The sequence below is a fragment of the Gastrolobium bilobum genome, unplaced genomic scaffold (genome assembly GCF_033153095.1).
Source record: "Gastrolobium bilobum isolate Gb01-03AN ecotype WA unplaced genomic scaffold, APGP_CSIRO_Gbil_v1 utg16099, whole genome shotgun sequence".
NCBI lineage: Eukaryota > Viridiplantae > Streptophyta > Magnoliopsida > Fabales > Fabaceae > Gastrolobium > Gastrolobium bilobum.
Window position 1 is genome coordinate 28,372 of NW_026898009.1, and position 27,210 is coordinate 55,581.

At 38.7% G+C, this 27,210-nt stretch overlaps 1 protein-coding gene and 1 long non-coding RNA gene across 2 annotated transcripts; one reads left to right on the top strand and one right to left on the bottom strand.

The window, feature by feature from the left end:
• Positions 1–1,242: 1,242 nt before the first annotated feature.
• LOC133312198 (pathogenesis-related protein STH-2-like) lies at positions 1,243–1,810 on the top strand. The gene is made up of 2 exons (XM_061513365.1): positions 1,243–1,426; positions 1,512–1,810. Exons 1-2 carry the CDS (start codon positions 1,243–1,245, stop codon positions 1,808–1,810), a joined length of 483 nt encoding a protein of 160 aa, XP_061369349.1.
• An 18,851-nt stretch (positions 1,811–20,661) lies between these two features.
• LOC133312168 (uncharacterized) lies at positions 20,662–21,516 on the bottom strand. The gene is made up of 2 exons (XR_009751645.1): positions 21,442–21,516; positions 20,662–20,921 (listed from the first exon to the last, which is right to left on the bottom strand). It is a non-coding gene; the product is annotated as an uncharacterized LOC133312168 (long non-coding RNA).
• Between the last annotated feature and the right edge of the window lie 5,694 nt (positions 21,517–27,210).

Here is a 27,210-nt window from a genome sequence, read left to right on the forward strand (position 1 = left end):
GTGGCACTTAATTCAAAATAAAATGAAATTGTTTTTGTGCCAAGTGAGAATGGTTATTTTGTGCACATCAATCAAGTGAGTACATTCACTGATGACTGGCTAATATTGATTTTATGCGACAACATGAAATGATTCATCCTAATTGTGGGTTTTTTGTATTGTGCATAGTGATGAGCTTTAAGTCCATCTTTTCTTGGGCCTATGTTCAACTTTAAAATGGTTTAAGGTCTGATTTATAAATTATATACTAATACATCAATTGCCGCACATGCATAAGAAGTGCCTTGTTAACCCTGCCCGCTGGAAAATTCCAAAAATTCTCAGTTCAACAAACCTACAGTTGCGAAGAATTTCTATATTTATGACACGTGAACATTGTTTTGAAAACACTTCATGTTGACATTATCATCATTCTTAATCTTATAGTCCAGTCAAAAGTAAGATGTTTGTTATATTTTAAAGGGAGCAAGAAGAGTTACTTTGTTTTACCAAACTTCATATATCAGTCAATTCAAAAATTGTTTCAATTAATATGGTAAAATGATCTCCTTTTTTTGTACGTGCTAGTTAAATGCCTAACATTATGTGCCACATCCAATAGCCTGCAAAGGGCGTGTTTTTTTTGTGTTAGTTAATTAGTTTTGTGGCTCACAATCATTACTCTTATGCAAACTTCTTTTTTCTCACAAAAGTAAAATTAACTAATTGCCCCGGTTATGTAACTTCTATTCAATTAGAACTTAAGTTGTTTGCTACATTTATTTATTTTGGTTCCTCTGTAGCTGCTGCTCTTTGGTTAATTGCCTCAGTGTAAATGATGGCTAGAAAATGGAGAATGACACCTTCTGATTCAAACTATACACGAGGTAGGTAACGCACTATTATCACTTGTATGAATTCAAGTCTATAATGTTGGCAAATGAACTGATTCTACCAATAGCCGCCCATGTTTGCATAAGATTTATTAATACAATTATTTGGAAACATGATATAAAAAATTCACTCACCAGCCACTAACATTGAACGTCTTCAAATAAAAAATTCCCATTCTTAACTACCAAAAAAATGTCCAATTTTTAAGCCGCAATTATAAAAATTTTCAGTTTCCATCAAATGGGTCATTCCTATGAAACCTACTACAAATAGAACCACTGGACCTATAATACAATAAAGTGCTCTCCATCAGGATCCAACTTTCACAACCTTGATTTTCTGTGATTTCTTCAATCTACAAAATTCACCATGGGAGTTACAACTTTTACACATGATTATTTGTCCCCTATTGCTCCATCACGCATGTTCAAGGCCCTGATCACAGACTCCAGAACTTTGCTTCCGAAGCTCTTACCACAGTTTATTAAAGATGTCAACTTAATCCAGGGAGATGGAGAAGCTGGAAGCATTGAACAAGTTAACTTTGCTGAAGGTTAGCAAAAAGACTTTGACAAAGTGAAATGAAATGATTTACTTCTCTATATTTCTTGAAGTTCTTATATGTTTCTTTTATGCAGCTAGCCCCTTCAAATATCTGAAAAACAGGATTGATGAGCTTGATAATGACAACTTGGCATGCAAATACACTATGATTGAAGGGGATCCATTGGGCAACAAGCTTGAGTCTATAGCTTACGAGGTTAAGTTTGAGGCCACTAGTGATGGAGGTTGCCTTTGTAAAATGACAAGCAAATACAATGCCATTGGTGAGTTTGAAGTCAAAGAGGAAGAGTTAAAGGAAGGAAGAGAAAGCTCCATTGGAATCTACAGAGTTGTTGAAGCCTATCTGCTGGAGAATCCACAAGTCTACGCTTAATTATTCATTACTTTTGTCAAGTATAGAGATCTTATTCAAAGATGAAATTCAAATTTATTCAATTTTTAAATAGTGTGCACCCAGATATAGACACTTAGAATGTTTGCATAGTATTGAATTTGAACTCCTTAATAAGTCCTTAGCATATGTTGCCATTAAGGACATACTTTGTGGTTTGGCAAAATATTTGTACTTTGTAATAAAAAAGAGTTGGATATTCACAATCCTCTTTATGAATCATTAGCATCATACTTTGATGGGACTAATTCTGCCAAATTATTATGCAACTAATAAACGTTTATGAACATCTCAGACATACCCAAGGGCCAAGGATTGGTGCCATGAATATTCTGTCATGCTTGACAAAATTCAGACCAACCAGGCAAATAAACATTTTTTTATATAAAATGTAACATCCTGAGCGCTGACGAGGGCGGGGAGTGATCGCCGGTGCAAAGAGGCACGGACAAGGAGCGGCTCCTGACAGGCTTCCAGCGTGGGGTTACATGCATGAATGAATCGAATCGAATCGACACCCGAAATAGAGGGATTCCAAAGACTGTGCAGGTGTAAAACTGCACAGTTTAGAATAGCTTATAAGAATTAATTGGTACTACGTATACTAACAAGATGCATCTACTTTTCGGTAGCCCGGATCGGAAGAACTCCACAGTTAAGCGTGCTTGACTTGGAGCAATTCAGGGATGGGTGACCTCCTGGGAAGTTTTCCCGGGAAGTTTCCGAGTGAGGACAAAGCACGCTGAAAAGTCTCGTGTTAGTGTGTGGGGACAGTCGTTGATCCTTGCAAGTTGCAAGGCGTTACAAGTGGTATCAGAGCAAGGCCTCTCATCTAGTACGGTGTGGTTCGAGGACGGACCAGGCGGAAGCTGGTGGGCATGTAACATCCCGAGCGCTGACGAGGGCGGGGAGTGATCGCCGGTGCAAAGAGGCACGGACAAGGAGCGGCTCCTGATGTAACATCCCCGTCTCGAGCCGGTTCAATTAACATACACATGATATAAACAGAAACAGCGGAAGACTTAACTTACAAAAATATGAGCTAACTTTTTCTTTTTCTAATTTAATTCTTACTCGGCGTAAACGAAAATCGAGCAGAGTTTCCTCTATAAATCGGACAACTGGGGATTTTCCAATCCCACTCAGAACCATTTCCTGATAAACAGTTTATACAACATATCAACTCAGAAATACCAGGTATCCAAATATAATCAAATACCCATACATGGGCGCATGCATAACATGGCTCCGTGCCACTATATCTAACAGCATGCCATCAAAATGTAAACCTATCTGAATACTACATCATCATATAACGTGCCTGAATACTCAAATGTGCATGCATCAAACTGACATACATGTACAAAACATATACAGGCCACATACAACATATAGGATCTAACATCATGATCCACAAAATACGGAAATACTAAATGAAGGTACTATACTCCAAAATAAAAGTAGCCTACAGCTACTCAAAATCCAATACGTCCAAAATCCTCAGCCACGGGTAGCGTCCCTGACTCGAGAGGTCTTACCGGGGATCTGGGCACCTGAAAATATGGCCCCAACGAGGGGTGAGATTACAAATCTCAATAAACTCCAGGTTTATAGAGAATTCTCCATACCCTTGGCTCACTCCTGCATGAAAGTCAGATACAGAGTATACGAATACAACATATAACAGATATCATAACAGAACAGAGTATATATCCATGTCATATCAAAGATGTGCGCCGTCATTCCCAAGGGAGGACCCCAAGCGGAAATCAACGCACGTGTTCCCGAGGGAGGACCCCAAAGCGGAACCAGACATATCAAAGGCGTACACCATCAGTCCCGAGGGAGGACCCCAAAGCGGACATCCGGGTACTATACAATCAATGGCCAGAGATTGTTACAGAAATCATATTACAAAAGTCATATTAGAGCAAAACATATCATGTTATCAAATAACTCTATATGAATGCATCTATACAAAGCATCTAAGTAACAGTCATACAGTCCAACCATAGTTCACTAACCATGGTGGAGCACTCAAGCAGGAAAAGACTCCTTAAACATAGAGCTTACCTCTTGAAGCTTTACCAATACCCTTACTTGTTGCACAAGTTACTTATATATCTTCAAGAGATTCTGATTCCTTTTTAGTCCCTAGGTACACCTAGAGCAAGAATCCACAAATACCAATTAATAAAATGCCATCATGCCTAACTTTCACATAAGGCATACATTTTATCGCTTCTTTTCATTTCTTTGCATTTTTGCCAATCCTATGCCAATACACAAGTCTAGACCTCTTTATAACCGTTGGTGTTCTTTAATTTAATCAACCATTCCCTTAGGAATTTTCAATATAAATCATGCTATTTTTCTTTACAATTTATTATTACACATTTTATTTAAAATAAAACGTACAAAATATATCCCTAAATACCCTATAGATCGAATCTTATAAGGGGAATTTCCAAAGATCCTTCTCTTTTACAATACATTTTCTTCTCTTACATTACAACTTGCAAACACCTAGGAATGCTTCCACTAGATTCCTATTTTGAGTTTAGACACCAAGTCCTTTTTACTTAGGCATTCTTACTAACTCATCCAATTTCACTCATTTCCAACACATTATACCTTCACAATACATAATATAATTTTTTTCACAATAACCCTTACACACTCCATGAAGGCCGAAACCTAGGAGGAAAAATGCAATAGGGCTTTTCAATTTTTTTTCACATGTGGATGCTTACTCAACACTATAACTTCCTAAACAACAATAATTCATCATAAATTTCACATTCTAACATCAATTATTCCCCACTCACAACATGCTCATAGATTTCACAACATAAATCACAAGACTAAAGTCATAGGGTTAGAGTTTTGTTACCTCTAATCAACTACCCAAAGCCTAGATGACATCCATTAAGTAAAGCTCAATGAAAAGCTCCACTTTTCCCTTGGATGAATAGTAACTCAAAAATGGAGTGATGAACATCTCCCTCCACAAACGAAATCAGCTCAAATGGAGGGGTGGAATAGCTTCCTTGGATGATTTCCTATGAGATTGGTATATTGGGTGAAAGATTTGGTGGAATATTGGAGGAGAAATCAAAGAAGCAAAAACCAAAACCCTTGCCCCCTTTCCATAGCTGCTGCTCGGCCCCAAGGAGAGAGAAAAGAGTGTTTTTCTTTGAGTGAATAGTGATCTCATAAGTCACTTATGTTTTATAGCATATGTGGCTTTTACCCGGGTATTTTTCTTTCGCGTATTTTCACTTAAACTAACCCGGAACTACTCAAAGCTACAAATATATTTTTATTTTTCTAAAGTCACTTACATTACTTTTATTTTCTGAGGAACAATATTTATAATTCACAGTATGGTTTTTGCACCGTTTTTAACGAAATGCATTGTGAACCATTAACTGTACTTTATTTATTTCTAAAACTTAACACTTATAAACTTATCATTTTCTTGGGCCTATATTGACTTGCTTGGCATATATTGGACTTTCTTATTCTTACGTCATCAATTATTTGTTTCTGGACTCTACCGGTTGCTTAAACAGCGGTACAAAATACCCGGTAGAAATACTATTCACGAGATTTTCACGGAAAGTGCCAGACTATACAATTTTTCATTCTGAACTCATATATGGAGTCAGAATTGTCAAATTATTTCTCTAAAATCATTTTTGCTTATTTAAGCTCTACCGGTTAATTCACAAGACTGCGAATTCTCCGACAGAACGCACTGTTCATAACATAGTCATGATTACAGTCAAAATACTCGAAATCACTCACTGAATCTAATTATGGCATTTAAATCCTTAAATTAAATCTCTAATTAAGATTTACCATATAGGGTCATTATATTCACCCCACCTTTTAAGGATTTTGCCAACAAAATCAAATACGAAATATCATACATACCTGACGTCAAACTCAGGATACTGCTGGAGAATCTCATTCTCCCGCTCCCAAGTAGCGTCCTCAGGAGTCAATCCTTCCCATTGTACCTTGATCATGGGAATAGTCCTGTTTCTCAATACTTTTTAATCACGTGCTAGAACCTTCAATGGTCCCACAACAAACTTTAAGTCTTTCCTTACTTCGATATTGTCCGGTTGTACAATGTGGGATGCATCCGGCACGTATTTTCGAAGTTGACTGATGTGAAATACACTATGCAGATTTGACAGGTGTGGAGGTAAGGCAAGCTGGTAAGCCACAGGTCCGACCCTCTTTATAATCTGGTAAGGCCCAATGAACCTAGGACTCAACTTCCTCACTCCGAGAGCACGCCCAACACCCGTAGTCGGAGACAAACAGATAAATACATGATCCCCTTCTGAAAATTCAAGGGGTCAATGTTTTGCATCATAATAACTCTTTTGGCGGCTCTGTGCTTTCTTCAATCGATCCTTAATCATCATAATTTGATCGGTAGTCTCTTGGACCATACCAGGCCCAAATAACTGCCTCTCACCAATTTCTGACCAACACGTAGGCGCCCTGCACCTACGGCCATACAAAGCTTCATAGGGAGCCATGCCCAAACTGGCATGATAACTATTATTATAGGAAAATTCCACCAGAAGAAGATACTTATCCCATGCATTTCCCTATTCTAGGGCACAAGCCCTCAACATGTCCTCCAGGGTCTGAATAGTCCTTTCAGTCTGACCATCAGTCTGGGGGTGATAAGCCGTACTCAGCCTAAGCTGCGTACCGAACACCTGTTGCATTGCATCCCAAAGTCGAGAAGTAAATTTAGGGTCCCGATCACTAATGATACTTTCAGGAACACCATGCAGTTTCACAATCTCCCTTACATACACCCGAGCCAACTGTCTGTAGAGAAACTCGTTTTGACTGGTATGAAATGTGCAGACTTTGTCAATCTGTCAACAACTACCCAGATAGAATCAAAACCAGCCTGAGTTCTCGGTAATGCAACTAAAAAATCCATAGAAATACTGACCCATTTCAATTCCGGAATATCTAAGGGCTGCAGTAATCCAGAAGGTCTCTGATGCTCAATCTTAACTTTCTGACATGTCAAACACTTACTCACAAACAGAGCAATGTATTTCTTCATTCCCGACCACCAGAAATTTCATTTTAAGTCTTGGTACATCTTGGTAGCACCAGGATGGATAGTGTACTTACCCATATGGCCCTCAGCCAATACCTCATCTACCATTTGACCCTTCGGAACAATGATCCAATCTTTGTAAAACTTAAGACCGAACCTATACGTGGACACAAAGTCCTGCTCTTTCATAGACTAAATCTCTTCGTCAAGCAATTGAGCTTCTTTAATCCGCTCAAATAATGAGTTCAGGACTACCGTAGTAGTCAAAAAATGCGGGATATCCTCTGTATTCACAGGACTGCGGAGATCCCTGAATTTCTCAATCAAATTATACTCAAAAATCATCAAATTGGCCATACCAAGCGCCTTTCTGCTTAAAGCATCTGCTACTACATTGGCCTTACCGGGGTGATATTGCAATTCAAAATCATAATCCTTCAGGAATTCAACCCATCGGCGTTGCCTCATATTCAATTCTTTCTGATCAAACAGATACTTCAAACTTTTGTGGACACTGTAGACAATGAAATCGGCCCCGTATAGAAAGTGTCGCCAGATTTTCAATGCGAACACTACGGCTGCCAACTCAAGATCGTGTGTCGGATAGTTCTCCTCATACGGTTTTAACTGCCGAGAAGCATAAGCAACCACCTGACGAAACTGCATTAAAACACAGCCTAACCCAAACTTAGAAGCATCACAATACACCACAAATTTACTGGTAGGATCCGGCAATATCAATACCGGAGCTGTAGTCAACTTCCTTTTTAACTCTTGAAAGCTCACTTCACATTCTTGGGTCCACACAAATGGGTTGCCTTTACGGGTTAACCGTGTCAAAGGTAATACCATCCGTGAGAATCCCTCAATAAAACGCCTATAATACCCAGCCAAACCAAGAAAACTCCTGATCTCTGTAATAATTTTAGGACGTTCCCATTCTAACCCTGCTTCAATCTTACTCGGGTCCACTGCCACTCCTTCAGATGAGATGACATGGCCCAGAAATTGTATCTCAGAAAGCCAGAATTCACACTTTGACGGTTTAGCATACAACTGATGCTCTCTCAGAATCTGCAAAACAACCTTTAGAAGCTCAGAATGCTCTTCTTTACTCTTTGAATATATCAATATGTCATCAATAAAGACAACCACAAACTGATCCAGATAGGCTTTAAAGATCCGATTCATATAACTCATGAAAACGGCTAGTGCATTTGTAAGCCCAAATGGAATAACCAGATACTCATAGTGCCCATATCAGGACCTGAAAGCTGTCTTCGGAACGTCATCTGGCTTTACCCGGATCTGATGATACTCGGACCAGAGATCAATCTTAGAAAATACAGTCGCACCACGCAACTGATCCAACAAATCATCTATACGCGGCAAAGGATACTTATTCTTAACAGTAACCTTATTCAACTGCCGGTAGTCTGTACATAATCTCATAGACCCATCCTTCTTCTTAACAAAGATCACCGGTGCTCCCCAAGGAGACACATTCGGTCTGATAAAATTTTTACTGGACAAGTCTTCAATCTGCTTATTCAATTCAGATAATTCCAGAGGTGACATCCGGTATGGGGCAAGAGAGATAGGCCCCACGCCAGGTAACAAGTCAATTTCAAATTCAATTTCCCTCTCTAGAGGAAAGTGCGGAATTTCATCCGGAAAGACATCCTCAAACTCGGAGATAAACGGAATAACAGAAATTGGCTCCTTGTTGACGCCAACCAGACCTCCCAATGAAACATACCCGGAATCTCTTTCCTTCAAGGCCTTTACCACCCGAAGTACAGACAAATAAGGAGACTCCCTCTCTTCATCATGAGATGAGACAGAAATGGTTTTACTACAGCAGTCAATCTTCACATAGTACTTAGACAACCAATCCATCCCCAAAATTAAATTCACAGATGCAAGATGTAAGACGATAAAATCGGCAGAATATTCCCTGCCATCATACTTGAATCTCACATTTTCACAAACATAGTCTTCATTAAAAACTCTTCCCACAGCCGTAACAATACGCATAGAAGTTTTCATTTTTATCACATGCAGACCAAATGCTTCAGCTACATAATCAGCAATAAAAGAATGCGTGGCACCAGAATCAAATAAAACACTAAGCATTTCATCACGAATAGAAATCATACCTCGTACCAAACTAGCTGACCTCTCAGCCTCTTGCTGCGTCACTGCATATACTCTGGCAACTGGAGATGGGAGAGGTAGAGATGGTTCCTCAACCACAATAGGAGCCAAAGTGGCCTGAATAGTAGAAACATGTCCCCCATTAAAGAGGCAATCCTTGATAAAATGCCCAGGTTGGCCACATTTGTAACACAGTCTTTGCTCTTTTCTGCAAACCTCAGCATGAACTTTACCACATGTAGCACATAGAGAAGCAGACTTAATATTTTCAGGCTTAGAATTTCTTGCCTTTTTGAACTTACCATCAGACTGTCTAACCTGCAACCCTTTTCCTTTAGAATTCCAAGAAGTGTTTTTAGGACCAGAATTAGGAGCAGATTGGTCCTTATGCTTCCTTCTATAGTACTCTTGAATGTTTTTACACTTTTTAACGAGTTCAGCAAAAGTATCAAAAGTGTGTCCTGCAAATTTTTCAGAAATATTATCATGTAGTCCTCTATGAAATTTAAACACCAGATCATCCTCAGTAGGTAAAGCTCTCTGTAAATGAGAGTATTTGGCCGGCTTATTAAACTTATTCATATATTCATCGATAGACATCTGGCCCTGCTTTAATTCTTCAAATTCACCTTTCTTTCTTATCCGAGCTTTCGTCGGAAAATATTTCAGCAAGAATTGCCTTTCAAATAAAGGCCAAGTAATAGCATGACCCTGACATTCCAAGGGCTGACGGGTATTTCTCCACCAATCGGCTGCATCATTCTGCAGCATATAAGAAGCATACAACAATCTCTGCTGATCATCACACTCCATGACAGTAAAAATGCGATCCAACTCCTCTAACCACTGAATTGCGGCAATCGGATCAATGCCTCCTTTGTAATTTGGTGGAGCATGTTTTCGGAAGGCATTAAGCATTCTTTCTCTTTGCTCTCTATTAGTGGCTGGCTGTGCCACACCACCCCTGTGACTAGATTCTTCATTCATATCATTATTTCCTTCACCTTCCACAACAATGAGATTATGAGGAGGAGGAACAGGCTGTTGTGGTTGTGGTTGTGGTTGTGGTTGTTGCAAAGGCTGCTGTTGTGGTCCTTGTCCACCAGCCCTCACCTCAGCTAGAAGTAATCTCATCATTTCAATATTTGCCATTCTGCTTGTTGTCATCATTTCTTGATTGGCCAACCTATTAGCCTCTAACAGGTCTTGATTTGCTTTCATCATTACTTCCATCTCTCGCTGCCTAGCTGCAGCCATATTTTGTTGCATCTCAGTTAAGGCCGTTAACACGGGATCAGGCTGTGAAGTACTTCCCCGCTGAGTAACACAGGGTCTAGCCAAATCTGCTAAAATTGGATCTGTCGGGTCAATAGGAGAATCAGAAGTCCTTCTTGGGCGAACCATAATTCTGCATATTTCACACAAAGGAATGAGTTAGCTACGCTCACACTCAGTGATCAGACATGCATATCATAGTACTCCAAGAAAATATCGACAACATATCAACCCGAACAATTTATGCAACATTTCACAGGCTCTCCTAGAGAAATTGCTCTGATACCATAAATGTAACATCCCCGTCTCGAGCCGGTTCAATTAACATACACATGATATAAACAGAAATAGCGGAAGACTTAACTTACAAAAATATGAGCTAACTTTTTCTTTTTCTAATTTAATTCTTACTCGGCGTAAACGAAAATCGAGTAGAGTTTCCTCTATAAATCGGACAACTGGGGATTTTCCAATCCCACTCAGAACCATTTCCTGATAAACAGTTTATACAACATATCAACTCAGAAATACCAGGTATCCAAATATAATCAAATACCCATACATGGGCGCATGCATAACATGGCTCCGTGCCACTATATCTAACAGCATGCCATCAAAACGTAAACCTATCTGAATACTACATCATCATATAACGTGCCTGAATACTCAAATGTACATGCATCAAACTGACAGACATGTACAAAACATATACAGGCCACATACAAAATATAGGATCTAACATCATGATCCACAAAATACGGAAATACTAAATGAAGGTACTATACTCCAAAATAAAAGTAGCCTACAGCTACTCAAAATCCAATACGTCCAAAATCCTCAGCCACGGGTAGCGTCCCTGACTCGAGAGGTCTCACCGGAGATCTGGGCACCTGAAAATATGGCCCCAACGAGGGGTGAGATTACAAATCTCAATAAACTCCAGGTTTATAGAGAATTCTCCATACCCTTAGCTCACTCCTGCATGAAAGTCAGATACATAGTATACGAATACAACATATAACAGATATCATAACAGAACAGAGCATATATCCATGTCATATCAGAGATGTGCGCCGTCATTCCCAAGGGAGGATCCCAAGCGAAAATCAACGCACGTGTTCCCGAGGGAGGACCCCAAAGCGGAACCAGACATATCAAATACCCTTAAACATAGAGCTTACCTCTTGAAGCTTTACCAATACCCTTACTTGTTGCACAAGTTACTTATATATCTTCAAGAGATTCTGATTCCTTTTTAGTCCCTAGGTACACCTAGAGCAAGAATCCACAAATACCAATTAATAAAATGCCATCATGCCTAACTTTCACATAAGGCATACATTTTATTGCTTCTTTTCATTTCTTTGCATTTTTGCCAATCCTATGCCAATACACAAGTCTAGACCTCTTTATAACAGGTTGTGTTCTTTCATTTAATCAACCATTCCCTTAGGAATTTTCAACACAAATCATGCTATTTTTCTTCAAAACTCATCACTTTTATACAATTTGTTATTACACATTTTATTTAAAATAAAACGTACAAAATATATCCCTAAATACCCTATAGATCGAATCTTATAAGGGGAATTTCCAAAGATCCTTCTCTTTTACAATACATTTTCTTCACTTACATTACAACTTGCAAACACCTAGGAATGCTTCCACTAGATTCCTATTTTGAGTTTAGACACCAAGTCCTTTTTACTTAGGCATTCTTACTAACTCATCCAATTTCGCTCATTTCCAACACATTATACCTTCACAATACATAATATAATTTTTTTCACAATAACCCTTACACACTCCATGAAGGCCGAAACCTAGGAGGAAAAATGCAATAGGGTTTTTCAATTTTTTTTCACATGTGGATGCTTACTCAACACTATAACTTCCTAAACAACAATAATTCATCATAAATTTCACATTCTAACATCAATTATTCCCCACTCACAACATGCTCATAGATTTCACAACATAAATCACAAGACTAAAGTCATAGGGTTAGAGTTTTGTTACCTCTAATCAACTACCCAAAGCCTAGATGACATCCATTAAGTAAAGCTCAATGAAAAGCTCCACTTTTTCCCTTGGATGAATAGTAACTCGAAAATGGAGTGATGAACATCTCCCTCTGTAACGTCCCCGTCTCGAGCCGGTTCAATTAACATATATATGATAAAACAGAAAACAGCGGAAGACTTAACTTCTGAAAATACGAGCTAACTTTTTTCTTTTTATTTTTAAATTCTCATTCGTCGTAAACGAAAATCGGGCAGAGTTTCCTCTATAAATCGGACAACTGGGGATTTTCCAATCCCACACAGAAGCATTTCCTGATAAACAGTTTATACAAATATACTCAAATGCCCATCCATGGGCGCATGCATAACTTGGCTCAGTGCCACTATATCTAACAGCATGCAATCTAACAGGTAAACATATCTGAATACTACCTCATCACATAACGTGCCTGACTACCCAAATGTACATGCATCAAAGCGACAGACGTGTACAAAACATATACAGGCCATATACAAAATAAAGGATCAATATCATGATCCATCAAATGCGAAAATACTAAAATACATCAAACACTCCAAAAAGGTAGTAGCCTACAGCCACTCAAAATCCGATCTGTCAACTGCCTCAGCCACGTGTCGTGTCCCTGCCTAGTGAGGACTCACCGGGAATCTGGGCACCTGAAAATGTGTCCCCAAAGAGGGGTGAGATTACAAATCTCAATAAGCTCCAGGTTTATAGAGAATTCTCCATACCCCTGGCTCACTCCTGCATGAAAGTCAGATACAAAGTATACGAATACAACATATAACAGATATCATAACAGAACAGAGCATATATCCATATCATATCAGAGATGTGCGCCGTCATTCCCAAGGGAGGACCCCAAGCGGAAATCAACGCACGTGTTCCCGAGGGAGGACCCCAAAGCGGAACCAGACATATCAGAGGCGTACACCATCAGTCCCGAGGGAGGACCCCAAAGCGGACGTCCGGGTACTATACAATCAATGGCCAGAGATTGTTACAGAAATCATATTACAGAAGTCATATCAGAGCAAGACATATCATGTTATCAAATAACTCTATATGAATGCATCTATACAAAGCATCTAAATAACAGTCATACAGTCCAACCATAGTTCACTAACCATGGTGGAGCACTCAAGCAGGAAAAGACTCCTTAAACATAGAGCTTACCTCTTGAAGCTTTAACAATCAGCTTACTTGTGGCTCAAGTTACTTATATATCTTCAAGAGATTCTGATTCCTTTTTAGTCCCTAGGTACACCTAGAGCAAGAATCCACAAATACCAATTAATAAAATGCCATCATGCCTAGTTTTCACATAAGACATACATTTTACCGCCTCTTTTCGTTTCTTTGTATTTTTGCCAATCCTATGCCAATACACAAGTCTAGACCGTTTCACTATATAATCTTATTAATTTCATACATTGGATACTCAACACTTTAATAAAATAGGACATAATCTAATTCTCCTTATTTTTACCCTATAAGGCCGAATTCCTAAAGGAAAGGCCAAGGGTGCTCTTTCTTTTCATTCCATTTTTTTTCCTTAATTTTGCAACTTGCACCTACATGCATATTTATACATTATGTCCAATTAAATTTTTTTTTAAACAATAGGCCCCTCAATGGCACATTATGGCCTAGCCTAGAGGCATGACACCCTAATATTTTTCTTATTTTTGTATTCTTACTCATTCATCAATTTTCCACTTATTTCAACACATGAAGCCTTCCAACTACATGGATTAAAATTTTATACATCATTCCCTCATAATCTTATGAAGGCCGAAATTAAAAGGAAGCCCACACCGTGGATTTTTTTCCATTTTAAACATATACAAATACTTACTTCCATTCCTATATAACACCCCTTCATAATCTATCATCAATCCAAGTGGTGAACTACTTTATTTCTCACTCAAAATATGCTCACAATATTTTTCACAACATAAATCACAAGACTAAGTCATAGGGTTAGAGTTTTGTTACGTTAAAGCAACTACCCAAAGCCTAGGAGACCTCTCTCAAGCAAAACTCCATGGAAGCTCCACTTTTTTTTCCTTGGGATGAATAGTAACTCAGATTTGGGAGGAGGGAAAACTCACCCAGCTCTCAACAAAAACTCAAATTGATGGTTGGAATAGCTTCATTGGACTTTTTCCCATAACTTTCATGTAAGGCATAATTCCTTTTGATGACCAAAAGAGTGAGAATGGAAGGAAAGAAAATTTGAAAACCCTAGGTCTCCATCTCCAAGCAGCCACGGGTTTGGGAGGGTGAGAAGAGAGAGAAAATGCTTTTTGGGTAATGAGAGATGAGTGGTTTGGTTCTTTTAAGCCCATGTGGCATTATTTTAATCGGATGTTTTTCTCTCGCGTATTTCACTTAAACTAACCCGGATCTAACTCAAAGATACTAATATATTTTTATTTTTTTAAAGTCATTTACATTAACTTTTATTTTCTAAGGAGCACTATTCATAATTTGCAGTGTGGTTTCTGCACCGTTTTTGACGAAATGCACAAAAACCCACTAACTGTACTTTGTTTATTTATAAAATTTGAAACTTATAAACTTATCATTTTCTTGGGTCTATATTGACTTGCTTGGCATATATTGGACTTTCTTATTCTTATTTCATCAATTATTTATTTCTGGACTCTACCGGTTGCTCAAATAGCAGTACAAAATACCCGGTAGAAACACTATTCACGAGATTTTCACGGAAAGTGCCAGACTATACAATTTTTCATTCTGAACTCATATTTGTCGTCAGATTTGTCAAATTATGTCTCTAAAATAATTTTGCTTCTTTAAGCTCTACCGGTTAATTCACGAGACTGCGAATTCTCCGACAGAACGCACTGTTCATAACATAGTCATGATTACAGTCAAAATACTCGGAATCACTCACTGAATCTAATTATGGCATTTAAATCCTTAAATTAAATCTTTAATTAAGATTTACCATTTAGGGTCATTATATTCACCCCACCTTTTAAGGATTTTGCCCACAAAATCAAATACGAAATATTACACATACCTGACGTCAAACTCAGGATACCGCTGGAGAATTTCATTCTCCCGCTCCCAAGTGGCGTCCTCAGGAGTCAATCCTTCCCATTGTACCTTGATCATGGGAATATTCCTGTTTCTCAACACTTTTTCATCACGTGCTAGAACCTTAAACGGTCCCACAACAAACTTCAAGTCTTTTCTTACTTCGATATTGTCCGGCTGTACAATGTGGGATTCATCCGGCACGTATTTTCGAAGTTGACTGATGTGAAAAACACTATGCAAATTTGACAGATGTGGAGGTAAGGCAAGCTGATAAGCCACAGGTCCGACCCTTTTCATAATCTGGTAGGGCCCAATGAACCTAGGACTCAACTTCCTCACTCCTAGAGCACGCCCAACACCCGTAGTCGGAGACAAACGGATAAATACATGCTCCCCTTCTGAAAATTCAAGGGGTCGATGCTTTGCATCATAATAACTCTTTTGGCGACTCTGTGCTTTCTTCAATCGATCCTTAATCATCATAATTTGATCGGTAGTCTCTTGGACCATATCAGGCCCAAATAACTGCCTCTCACCAATTTCTGCCCAACAAGTAGGCGCCCTGCACCTACGGCCATACAAAGCTTCATAGGGAGCCATGCCCAAACTGGCATGATAACTATTATTGTAGGAAAATTCCACCAGAGGAAGATATTTATCCCATGCATTTCCCTGCTCTAAGGCACAAGCCCTCAACATGTCCTCCAGGGTCTGAATAGTCCTCTCAGTCTGACCATCAGTCTGGGGATGATAAGCCGTGCTCAGCCTCAACTGTGTACCGAAGGCCTGTTGCACTGCATCCCAAAGTCTAGAAGTAAATTTAGGGTCCCGATCACTAATGATACTTTCAGGAACACCATGAAGTTTCACAATCTCTCTTACATATATCCGAGCCAACTGCTCTGTGGAGAAACTCGTTTTAACTGGTATGAAATGTGCAGACTTTGTCAATCTGTCAACAACTACCCAGATAGAATCAAAACCAGCCTGAGTTCTCGGTAATGCCACTACAAAATCCATAGAAATACTGACCCATTTCCATTCCGGAATATCCAAGGGCTGCAGTAATCCAGAAGGTCTCTGATGTTCAATCTTAACTTTCTGACATGTCAAACACTTACTCACAAATAGAGCAATGTCTTTCTTCATTCCCGACCACCAGAAATTTTGTTTCAAGTCTTGGTACATCTTGGTAGCACCAGGATGGATAGTGTACTTACCCATGTGGCCCTCAGTCAATACCTCATCTACCATCTGACCTTTTGGAACAATGATCCGATCCTTGTAAAACTTAAGACCGAACCTATCAGTGGACACAAAGTCCTGCTCTTTCATAGACTGAATCTCTTCATCAAGCAATTGAGCTTCTTTATTCCGCTCAACTAATGAATTCAGGACTACCGTAGTAGTCAATAAATGTGGACTATCTTCTATATTCACAGGAATATGGAGATCCCTGAATTTCTCAATCAAGTTATACTTGGAAATCATCAAATTGGCCATACCAAGCGTCTTTCTGCTTAAAGCATCAGCTACTACATTGGCTTTACCAGGGTGATATTGCAATTCAAAATCATAATCCTTCAGAAATTCCACCCATCGGCGTTGCCTCATATTTAGCTCGTTCTGATCAAACAGATACTTTAAACTTTTGTGGTCACTGTAGACAGTAAAATCGGCCCCGTATAGAAAGTGTCGCCAGATTTTCAATGCGAACACTACGGCTGCCAACTCAAGATCATGTGTCGGATAATTCTCCTCATGCGGTTTCAACTGCCGAGAAGCATAAGCGACCACCTGACGGAACTGCATTAACACACAGTGTAACCCAAACTTAGAAGCATCACAATACACCACAAACTTACTTGTAGGATCCGCCGGAGCTGTAGTCAACTTCCTTTTTAACTCTTGAAAGCTCACTTCACATTCTTGGGTCCACACAAATGGGTTCCCTTTACGGGTTAACCGTGTCAAAGGTAACACCATCCGTGAGAATCCCTCAATAAAACGCCTATAATATCCAGCCAAACCAAGAAAACTCCTGATCTCTGTAACATTTTTAGGACGTTCCCATTCTACCACTGCTTCAATCTTGCTCGGGTCCACTGCCACTCCTTCAGATGAGATGACATGGCCCAGAAATTGTATCTCAGAAAGCCAGAATTCACATTTTGACGGTTTAGCATACAACTGATGCTCTCTCAGAATCTGCAAAACAACCTTTAGATGCTCAGAATGCTCTTCTTTACTCTTTGAATATATCAGTATGTCATCTATAAAGACCACCACAAACTGATCCAGATAGGCTTTAAAGATCCGATTCATATAACCCATGAAAACGGCTGGTGCATTTGTAAGCCCAAAAGGAATAACCAGATACTCATAGTGCCCATAACGGGACCTGAAAGCTGTCTTCGGAACGTCATCCGGCTTTACCCGGATCTGATGATACCCGGACCGAAGATCAATCTTAGAAAATACAGTCGCACCACGCAACTGATCCAACAAATCATCTATCCGCGGCAAAGGATACTTATTCTTAACAGTAACCTTGTTCAACTGCCGGTAGTCTGTACATAATCTCATAGACCCATCCTTCTTCTTAACAAAGATCACCGGGGCTCCCCAAGGAGACACACTCGGCCTAATAAATTTTGTTTTCTGGATAAGTCTTCAATCTGCTTCTTCAATTCAGATAATTCCAGAGGTGACATCCGGTATGGGGCAAGAGAGATAGGTCCCACACCAGGCAATAAGTCAATTGCAAATTCAATTTCCCTCTCTGGAGGAAAGTGCAGAATTTCATCCGGAAAGACCTCCTCAAATTCAGAGACAATCGGAATAACATAAATTGGCTCCTTGTTGACGCCAACCAAACCTCCCAATAAAACATACCCGGAATCTCCTTCCTTCAAGGCCTTTACCACCTGAAGTACAGACAAATAAGGAGACTCCCTTTCTTCATCATGAGATGAGACAGAAATGGTTTTACTGCAGCAGTCAATCTTCACACAGTACTTGGACAACCAATCCATCCCCAGAATTAAATTCACAGAAGCAAGGTGCAAGACAATAAAGTCGGCAGAATATTCCCTGCCTTCATACTTGAATTTCACATTTTCACAAACATAGTCTTCATTAAAAACTCTTCCCACAGCCGTAACAATACGCATAGGAGTTTTCATTTTTATCATATGCAGACCAAATGCTCCAGCTACATAATCAGCAATAAAAGAATGCGTGGCACCAGAATCAAACAAAACACTAAGCATTTCATCATGAATAGAAATCATACCTCGCACCAAACTCGCTGACCTCTCAGCCTCTTGCTGAGTCACTGCATATACTCGGGCAACTGGAGGTGGGAGAGGTAGAGATGGTTCCTCAACCACAATAGGAGCCGGAGTGGCCTGAATAATAGAAACCTGTCCCCCATTAAAGGGGCAGTCCCTAATAAAATGCCCAGGTTGGCCACATTTGTAACACAATCTTTGCTCTTTTCTGCAAACCCCTGCATGAACTTTACCACATGTAGCACATAGAGAAGCAGGCTTAATATTTCCAGGCTTAGAATTTCCCGCCTTTTTGAACTTACCATCAGACTGTCTAACCTGCAACCCTTTTCCTTTAGAATTCCCAGAAGTGTTTTTAGGACCAGAATTAGGAGCAGATTGGTCCTTATGCTTCCTTCTGTAATATTCTTGAATATTTTTACACTTTTTAACAAGTGCAGCAAAAGTATCAAATGAGTCACCTGCAAGTTTTTCAGAGATGTTATCATGTAATCCTCTATGAAATTTAAAAATCAAGTCATCCTCTGTAGGTGGAGCTCTCTGGAAATGAGAGTATTTGGCCAGCTTATTGAACTTATTCAAGTATTCATCAATAGACATCTGACCCTGCTTTAGTTCTTCAAATTCACCCTTCTTCCTTATCCGGGCTTCAGCCGGAAAGTATTTCAGCAAGAATTGCCTTTCAAATAAAGGCCAGGTAATAGCATAACCCTGACATTCCAAGGGCAGACGGGTATTTCTCCACCAATCAGCTGCATCATTCTGCAACATATAAGAAGCATACAACAATTTCTGCTGATCATCACACTCCATGACAGTAAAAATGCGATCCAATTCTTCTAACCACTGAATTGCAGCAATAGGATCAATGCCTCCTTTATAATTTGGTGGTGCATGTTTTCGGAAGGCATTTAGCATTCTTTCTCTTTGCTCTCTATTAGTGGCTGGCTGTGCCACACCACCCCTGTGACTAGATTCTTCATTCACATCATGATTTCCTTCACCCTCCACAACAATGGGATTTTGAGGAGGAGGAACAGGCTGTTGTGGTTGTGGCTCAAGCTGTGGCTGTGGTTGTGGCTGTTGCAAAGGCTGTGGCTGTGGACCTTGCCCACCCGCCCTCACCTCAACCAAGAGTAATCTCATCATTTCAATATTCGCCATTCTGCTTGCTGCCATCATTTCTTGATTGGCCAACCTATTAGCCTCTAACAGATCTTGATTTGCTTTCATCATCACTTCAAGCTCTCGCTGCCTAGCTGCAGCCATATTTTGTTGCATCTCAGTTAAGGCCATTATCATTGGATCTGGCTGTGAAGTATTTCCCCGCTGGTTAAGTCGGGGTCTTGCCAAATCTGCTAATATTGGATTGGTCGGGTCAATAGGAGGATCAGAAGTCCTTCTTGGGCGAACCATAATTCTGCATATTTCACACAAAGGAATGAGTTAGCTACGCTCACACTCGGTGATCAGACATGCATATCATAGTATTCCAAGAAAAACTCAAGAACATAACAACCCGAACAGTTCATGCAATATTTCACAGGCTCTCCTAGAGAAACTGCTCTGATACCATAAATGTAACGTCCCCGTCTCGAGCCGGTTCAATTAACATACATATGATAAAATAGAAAACAGCGGAAGACTTAACTTCTGAAAATACGAGCTAACTTTTTTCTTTTTATTTTTAAATTCTCATTCGTCGTAAACGAAAATCGGGCAGAGTTTCCTCTATAAATCGGACAACTGGGGATTTTCCAATCCCACACAGAAGCATTTCCTGATAAACAGTTTATACAAATATACTCAAATGCCCATCCATGGGCGCATGCATAACTTGGCTCAGTGCCACTATATCTAACAGCATGCAATCCAACAGGTAAACATATCTGAATACTACCTCATCACATAACGTGCCTGAATACCCAAATGTACATGCATCAAAGCGACAGACGTGTACAAAACATATACAGGCCATATACAAAATAAAGGATCAATATCATGATCCATCAAATGCGAAAATACTAAAATACATCAAACACTCCAAAAAGGTAGTAGCCTACAGCCACTCAAAATCCGATCTGTCAACTGCCTCAGCCACGTGTCGTGTCCCTGCCTAGTGAGGACTCACCGGGAATCTGGGCACCTGAAAATGTGTCCCCAAAGAGGGGTGAGATTACAAATCTCAATAAGCTCCAGGTTTATAGAGAATTCTCCATACCCCTGGCCCACTCCTGCATGAAAGTCAGATACAAAGTATACGAATACAACATATAACAGATATCATAACAGAACAGAGCATATATCCATATCATATTAGAGATGTGCGCCGTCATTCCCAAGGGAGGACCCCAAGCGGAAATCAACGCACGTGTTCCCGAGGGAGGACCCCAAAGCGGAACCAGACATATAAGAGGCGTACACCATCAGTCCCGAGGGAGGACCCCAAAGCGGACGTCCGGGTACTATACAATCAATGGCCAGAGATTGTTACAGAAATCATATTACAGAAGTCATATCAGAGCAAGACATATCATGTTATCAAATAACTCTATATGAATGCATCTATACAAAGCATCTAAATAACAGTCATACAGTCCAACCATAGTTCACTAACCATGGTGGAGCACTCAAGCAGGAAAAGACTCCTTAAACATAGAGCTTACCTCTTGAAGCTTTAACAATCAGCTTACTTGTGGCTCAAGTTACTTATATATCTTCAAGAGATTCTGATTCCTTTTTAGTCCCTAGGTACACCTAGAGCAAGAATCCACAAATACCAATTAATAAAATGCCATCATGCCTAGTTTTCACATAAGGCATACATTTTACCGCCTCTTTTCATTTCTTTGTATTTTTGCCAATCCTATGCCAATACACAAGTCTAGACCGTTTCACTATATAATCTTATTAATTTCATACATTGGATACTCAACACTTTAATAAAATAGGACATAATCTAATTCTCCTTATTTTTACCCTATAAGGCTGAATTCCTAAAGGAAAGGCCAAGGGTGCTCTTTCTTTTCATTCCATTTTTTTTCCTTAATTTTGCAACTTGCACCTACATGCATATTTATACATTATGTCCAACTCAAATTTTTTTTTAAACAATAGGCCCCTCAATGGCACATTATGGCCTAGCCTAGAGGCATGACACCCTAATATTTTTCTTATTTTTGTATTCTTACTCATTCATCAATTTTCCACTTATTTCAACACATGAAGCCTTCCAACTACATGGATTAAAATTTTATACATCATTCCCTCATAATCTTATGAAGGCCGAAATTAAAAGGAAGCCCACACCGTGGATTTTTTTCCATTTTAAACATATACAAATACTTACTTCCATTCCTATATAACACCCCTTCATAATCTATCATCAATCCAAGTGGTGAACTACTTTATTTCTCACTCAAAATATGCTCACAATATTTTTCACAACATAAATCACAAGACTAAGTCATAGGGTTAGAGTTTTGTTACCTTAAAGCAACTACCCAAAGCCTAGGAGACCTCTCTCAAGCAAAACTCCATGGAAGCTCCACTTTTTTTTCCTTGGGATGAATAGTAACTCAGATTTGGGAGGAGGGAAAACTCACCCAGCTCTCAACAAATACCCGGTAGAAACACTATTCACGAGATTTTCACGGAAAGTGCCAGACTATACAATTTTTCATTCTGAACTCATATTTGTCGTCAGAATTGTCAAATTATGTCTCTAAAATAATTTTGCTTCTTTAAGCTCTACCGGTTAATTCACGAGACTGCGAATTCTCCGACAGAACGCACTGTTCATAACATAGTCATGATTACAGTCAAAATACTCGGAATCACTCACTGAATCTAATTATGGCATTTAAATCCTTAAATTAAATCTCTAATTAAGATTTACCATTTAGGGTCATTATACCCTCCACAAACGAAATCAGCTCAAATGGAGGGGTGGAATAGCTTCCTTGGATGATTTCCTATGAGATTGGTATATTGGGTGAAAGATTTGGTGGAATATTGGAGGAGAAATCAAAGAAGCAAAAACCAAAACCCTTGCCCCCTTTCCATAGCTGCTGCTCGGCCCCAAGGAGAGAGAAAAGAATGTTTTTCTTTGAGTGAATAGTGATCCCATAAGTCACTTATGTTTTATAGCATATGTGGCTTTTACCCGGATATTTTTCTTTCGCGTATTTTCACTTAAACTAACCCGGAACTACTCAAAGCTACAAATATATTTTTATTTTTCTAAAGTCATTTACATTACTTTTATTTTCTAAGGAACAATATTTATAATTCACAGTATGGTTTTTGCCCGTTTTTAACGAAATGCATTGTGAACCATTAACTGTACTTTATTTATTTCTGAAACTTAACACTTATAAACTTATCATTTTCTTGGGCCTATATTGACTTGCTTGGCATATATTGGACTTTCTTATTCTTACGTCATCAATTATTTGTTTCTGGACTCTACCGGTTGCTTAAACAACGGTACAAAATACCCGGTAGAAATACTATTCACGAGATTTTCACGGAAAGTGCCAGACTATACAATTTTTCATTCTGAACTCATATATGGAGTCAGAATTGTCAAATTATTTCTCTAAAATCATTTTTTCTTATTTAAGCTCTACCGGTTAATTCACAAGACTGCGAATTCTCTGACAGAACGCACTGTTCATAACATAGTCATGATTACAGTCAAAATACTCGAAATCACTCATTGAATCTAATTATGGCATTTAAATCCTTAAATTAAATCTCTAATTAAGATTTTCCATATAGGGTCATTATACCTGACAGGCTTCCAGCGTGGGGTTACATGCATGAATGAATCGAATCGACACCCGAAAGAGAGGGATTCCAAAGACTGTGCAGGTGTGAGACTGCACAGTTTGGAATAGCTTATAAGAATTAATTAGTACTACCTATACTAACAAGATGCATCTACTTTTCGTTTGCCCGGATCGAAGAACTCCACAGTTAAGCGTGCTTGACTTGAAGCAATTCAGGGATGGGTGACCTCCTGAGAAGTTCTCCCGGGAAGTGTCCGAGTGAGGACAAAGCACGCTGAAAAGTCTCGTGTTAGTGTGTGGGGACAATCGTTGATCCTTGCAAGTTGCCAGGCGTTACATAAAAGATGGGGATAAATTTAATGATTATTAAATTTTCTTCTGCTTCATAGCTGGATTGGAGAGTGGAGACCACCAAAGATAAATTTGTCTGCATTTGAGATTTTTTTAATCATTTTTTGTAATTTTGGATTTTAGATGCCTTGCAACAATAATCAGACAAAAGCATGGCAATGAAAGACATGCATAGCCGGCTTGTGTATTCCTCATGATGAAGTTGAGCGATTTGTCATTTATTATTCTATTTATTGCTCTTTACAGAAGTGCACAATTTTTTGACCCAAAAAGGAGGGGGGTGATGGTAACTTGGCCCACCCTCAAAGCTTTATGGTTCATGAGAATTCTTCTATGCTGAAGGTATAGAATTAAAGATTGACTCTATGTGACTATGAGAAAGGCATAAAGAGGTTAGGTGCTATAACTAATCGCCAAATAACATAGAATGCGGACATAATCAAAGAATATAAAGAAGGTAATTAGTCCTATCAAATGTAACATCCCGGGCGCTGACGAGGGCGGAGAGTGATCGCCGGTGCGCAAGGGCACGGACAAGGAGCGGCTCCTGGCAGGCTTCCAGCTTCCAGCGACGGGGTACATGAATGAATCGAATCAACACCCGAAATAGAGGGATTCCAGAGACTGTGCTGGTATGGGACAGTACAGTTGGGAATGACTTATAAGAATTAATTGGTACTACCTATACTAACAAGATGCATCTACTTTTCGGTAGCCCGGATCAGAAGAACTCCACAGTTAAGCGTGCTTGACTTGGAGCAATTCTGGGATGGGTGACCTCCTGAGAAGTTTTCCCGAGAAGTGTGCGAATGAGGACAAAGCACGCTAAAAAGTCTCGTGTTAGTGTGTGGAGACAGTCGTTAATCCTTGCAAGTTGCCAGGCGTTACACCAAACTCCAAAAAATATTAGGCGAATCTGCAGTTGACATTCCCAGCAAAACTTTTTCATAGAATCAAACCAAGTGGTACTCTAATGATTTTCTATTCCCCGCAAATTCTACCAAGTTGAATGGCTTAACCAAAAAACCCATGAGCATCAAGCAACTTAGGGAATCTATACATTTTGGCAGAAAGTTGATTAAACCATTGCAAGGAAAAGCATTATGGAGTTGCGTGATTCACAAAGAATACTAATCCTAAGAAAAACCAGTAACAGATTCAAACAAGTTAAGAGGAAATCCGGTGAATAAGAATCATAACACTTTTTCACTCATGGACTCCCACAATATATTACTAGGATTCTGTATTTTATTACTTTAGATAGAATCTTCAAACTTTTACATGTTACATTCAGGAATTGTCCAAGTCCATTAAAAGAAAAAAATAAATATTCTATTACAATAACTAATTTTAGACAACAAAATTTTGCACATTTGATCCAAGTATAAGAAAATCAAAGACTTCTCGTCCCTTGAGATTTCAGGTATTGATGGTGCACCGATGGTCCTTGTTTTTCAAGCCATTTGTGAAAATTGAGATGAATGGCTAGGATTGAAGGACATATATAAATAGGTTCCTTGACGAAGTGAAATATTGCGAGAGCATTTTTACTGCAACCATTGGGTGCAAATGGTGCAATTGTCTATTATAAGTATGTATTCTGAAAAATATATAGTTAAAATATTAAAATTATTTTTTTTCTTTTTCTTTACATCAGTCGGCAATTTTTAAGAGAAAAAAAATAATTTTAATATTTTAATTATATATTTCCTAAAATATATAGTTATAATATGACAGTTTCATTGAATACTCAGTGTAACGGTTGTATATTAATTTTTTTCCAATATTGCAAACTGATCCCTACAAAAAAGAGATAATTATGTGCACACTTTGTCAGGCTACGATTGAGGCTTCACCGGATTCGGGTGAGAAAATTTCTATCATATCCTTTAAAAGAAATTGAGCTCGAATTTGAGTTAAAGTTGTGTGATTTTTTTGCTCGTTGTGCTTCCTGGGTTTGTGAGCATATTTGCTCATGCCCACTTATTATTTTTTGATTTTGAGCTATAATTGGAGTTAAGTTTATGATTTTTGCTCGTTACGCTTAACGGGTTTGAGTTAAAAAATTAAAGTTGTTATTTTGCATATGCCCATTTCATCTTTTTTTGAACTTAAGCTTGAATTTGCGTTGTTGTGTTTTAGTTCATGCCTATTTCATCTTCTTTTAAACTTAAGCTTGATGAATTTGCGTTGAAAGTTATGATTTTTGTTGCTGGACTTCGGTGAGAAAATTTGCTCCTTCCCATTTATTATTTGTTGAATTCGAGATAAAATTTGAGGTTAGTTTGGAGGTAGCCCCATGTTGCTGGACTTAAGATACAAAATTCAACCTGAATAACTGTTTTTCTGGGAACAAACTTCAAAAAACATGTATATAGGCACATTGAAATATTTGTCATCAACTAATAAAACACTGAGAAAAAAGTTTCTAGAGTTATTTTAGATAAAAAAAATTTTGCAGGCTACGATTTTAATTATATTTTATCAGTAAAATATAGTTATAATGGTAAAAAAAAAAAAATTCTATCATGTTAGCCGATAATGTCTGAGGAGACAGATAAAAAAATAATTTTATTATTATAATTATATTTTATCGATAAAATATAATTAAAATTATGCGCCGCAAATAACTTATCTAAAATAACTATAGAAAAAATTAACCCACAAACCATTCCTGACTTCATCAATAGAAGCTTGTTCAAGAAAATCTGTTTGCCTTCCAAATAAGCTAGCGAGACATACAAAATCTAAAACACAAATCATAGTGTTTTTTTTTTTCCTGTAAATAAAAAATTGTCATTTTATAAACTCATCATGGATATCTTTCTTGTGATAAAAGGATTCCTTGGGAGTGGATACCCTTTTTCAAGGAAAAAAGCTACTTTGGTCTTTTTGACTAAGGTACCATGAATTGCTAATGTTCTATCGCCTACCATACCCTTCAAATAGGAGGGGGTCGGTTTGAACATCCATCCTAACCTCTCACGAATCTTCCACTTTATACGTGGCCAAAGAGGCCGTCCATCATAAAGCAAATTCCCTTTGGCTCAGCATTACAATACTCATAAAGAACTCCTACCCTCTTCCCTGAACTCATCCCTCTCTCTTCCACTTCTAATATTCTAAGTTTAGGCAATGACTTAGAGGGACCAATCTCTCTCTCCCCTGCCAAAAAGAGATTCCTTGCATGTCCCACATATTTTGCCTTTTACATATTCCCTGCCCATGTACAAATATATGCTTGTCACATATTCTTAACAGCCATAATCTACTGCTTTCATTGAAAATTAC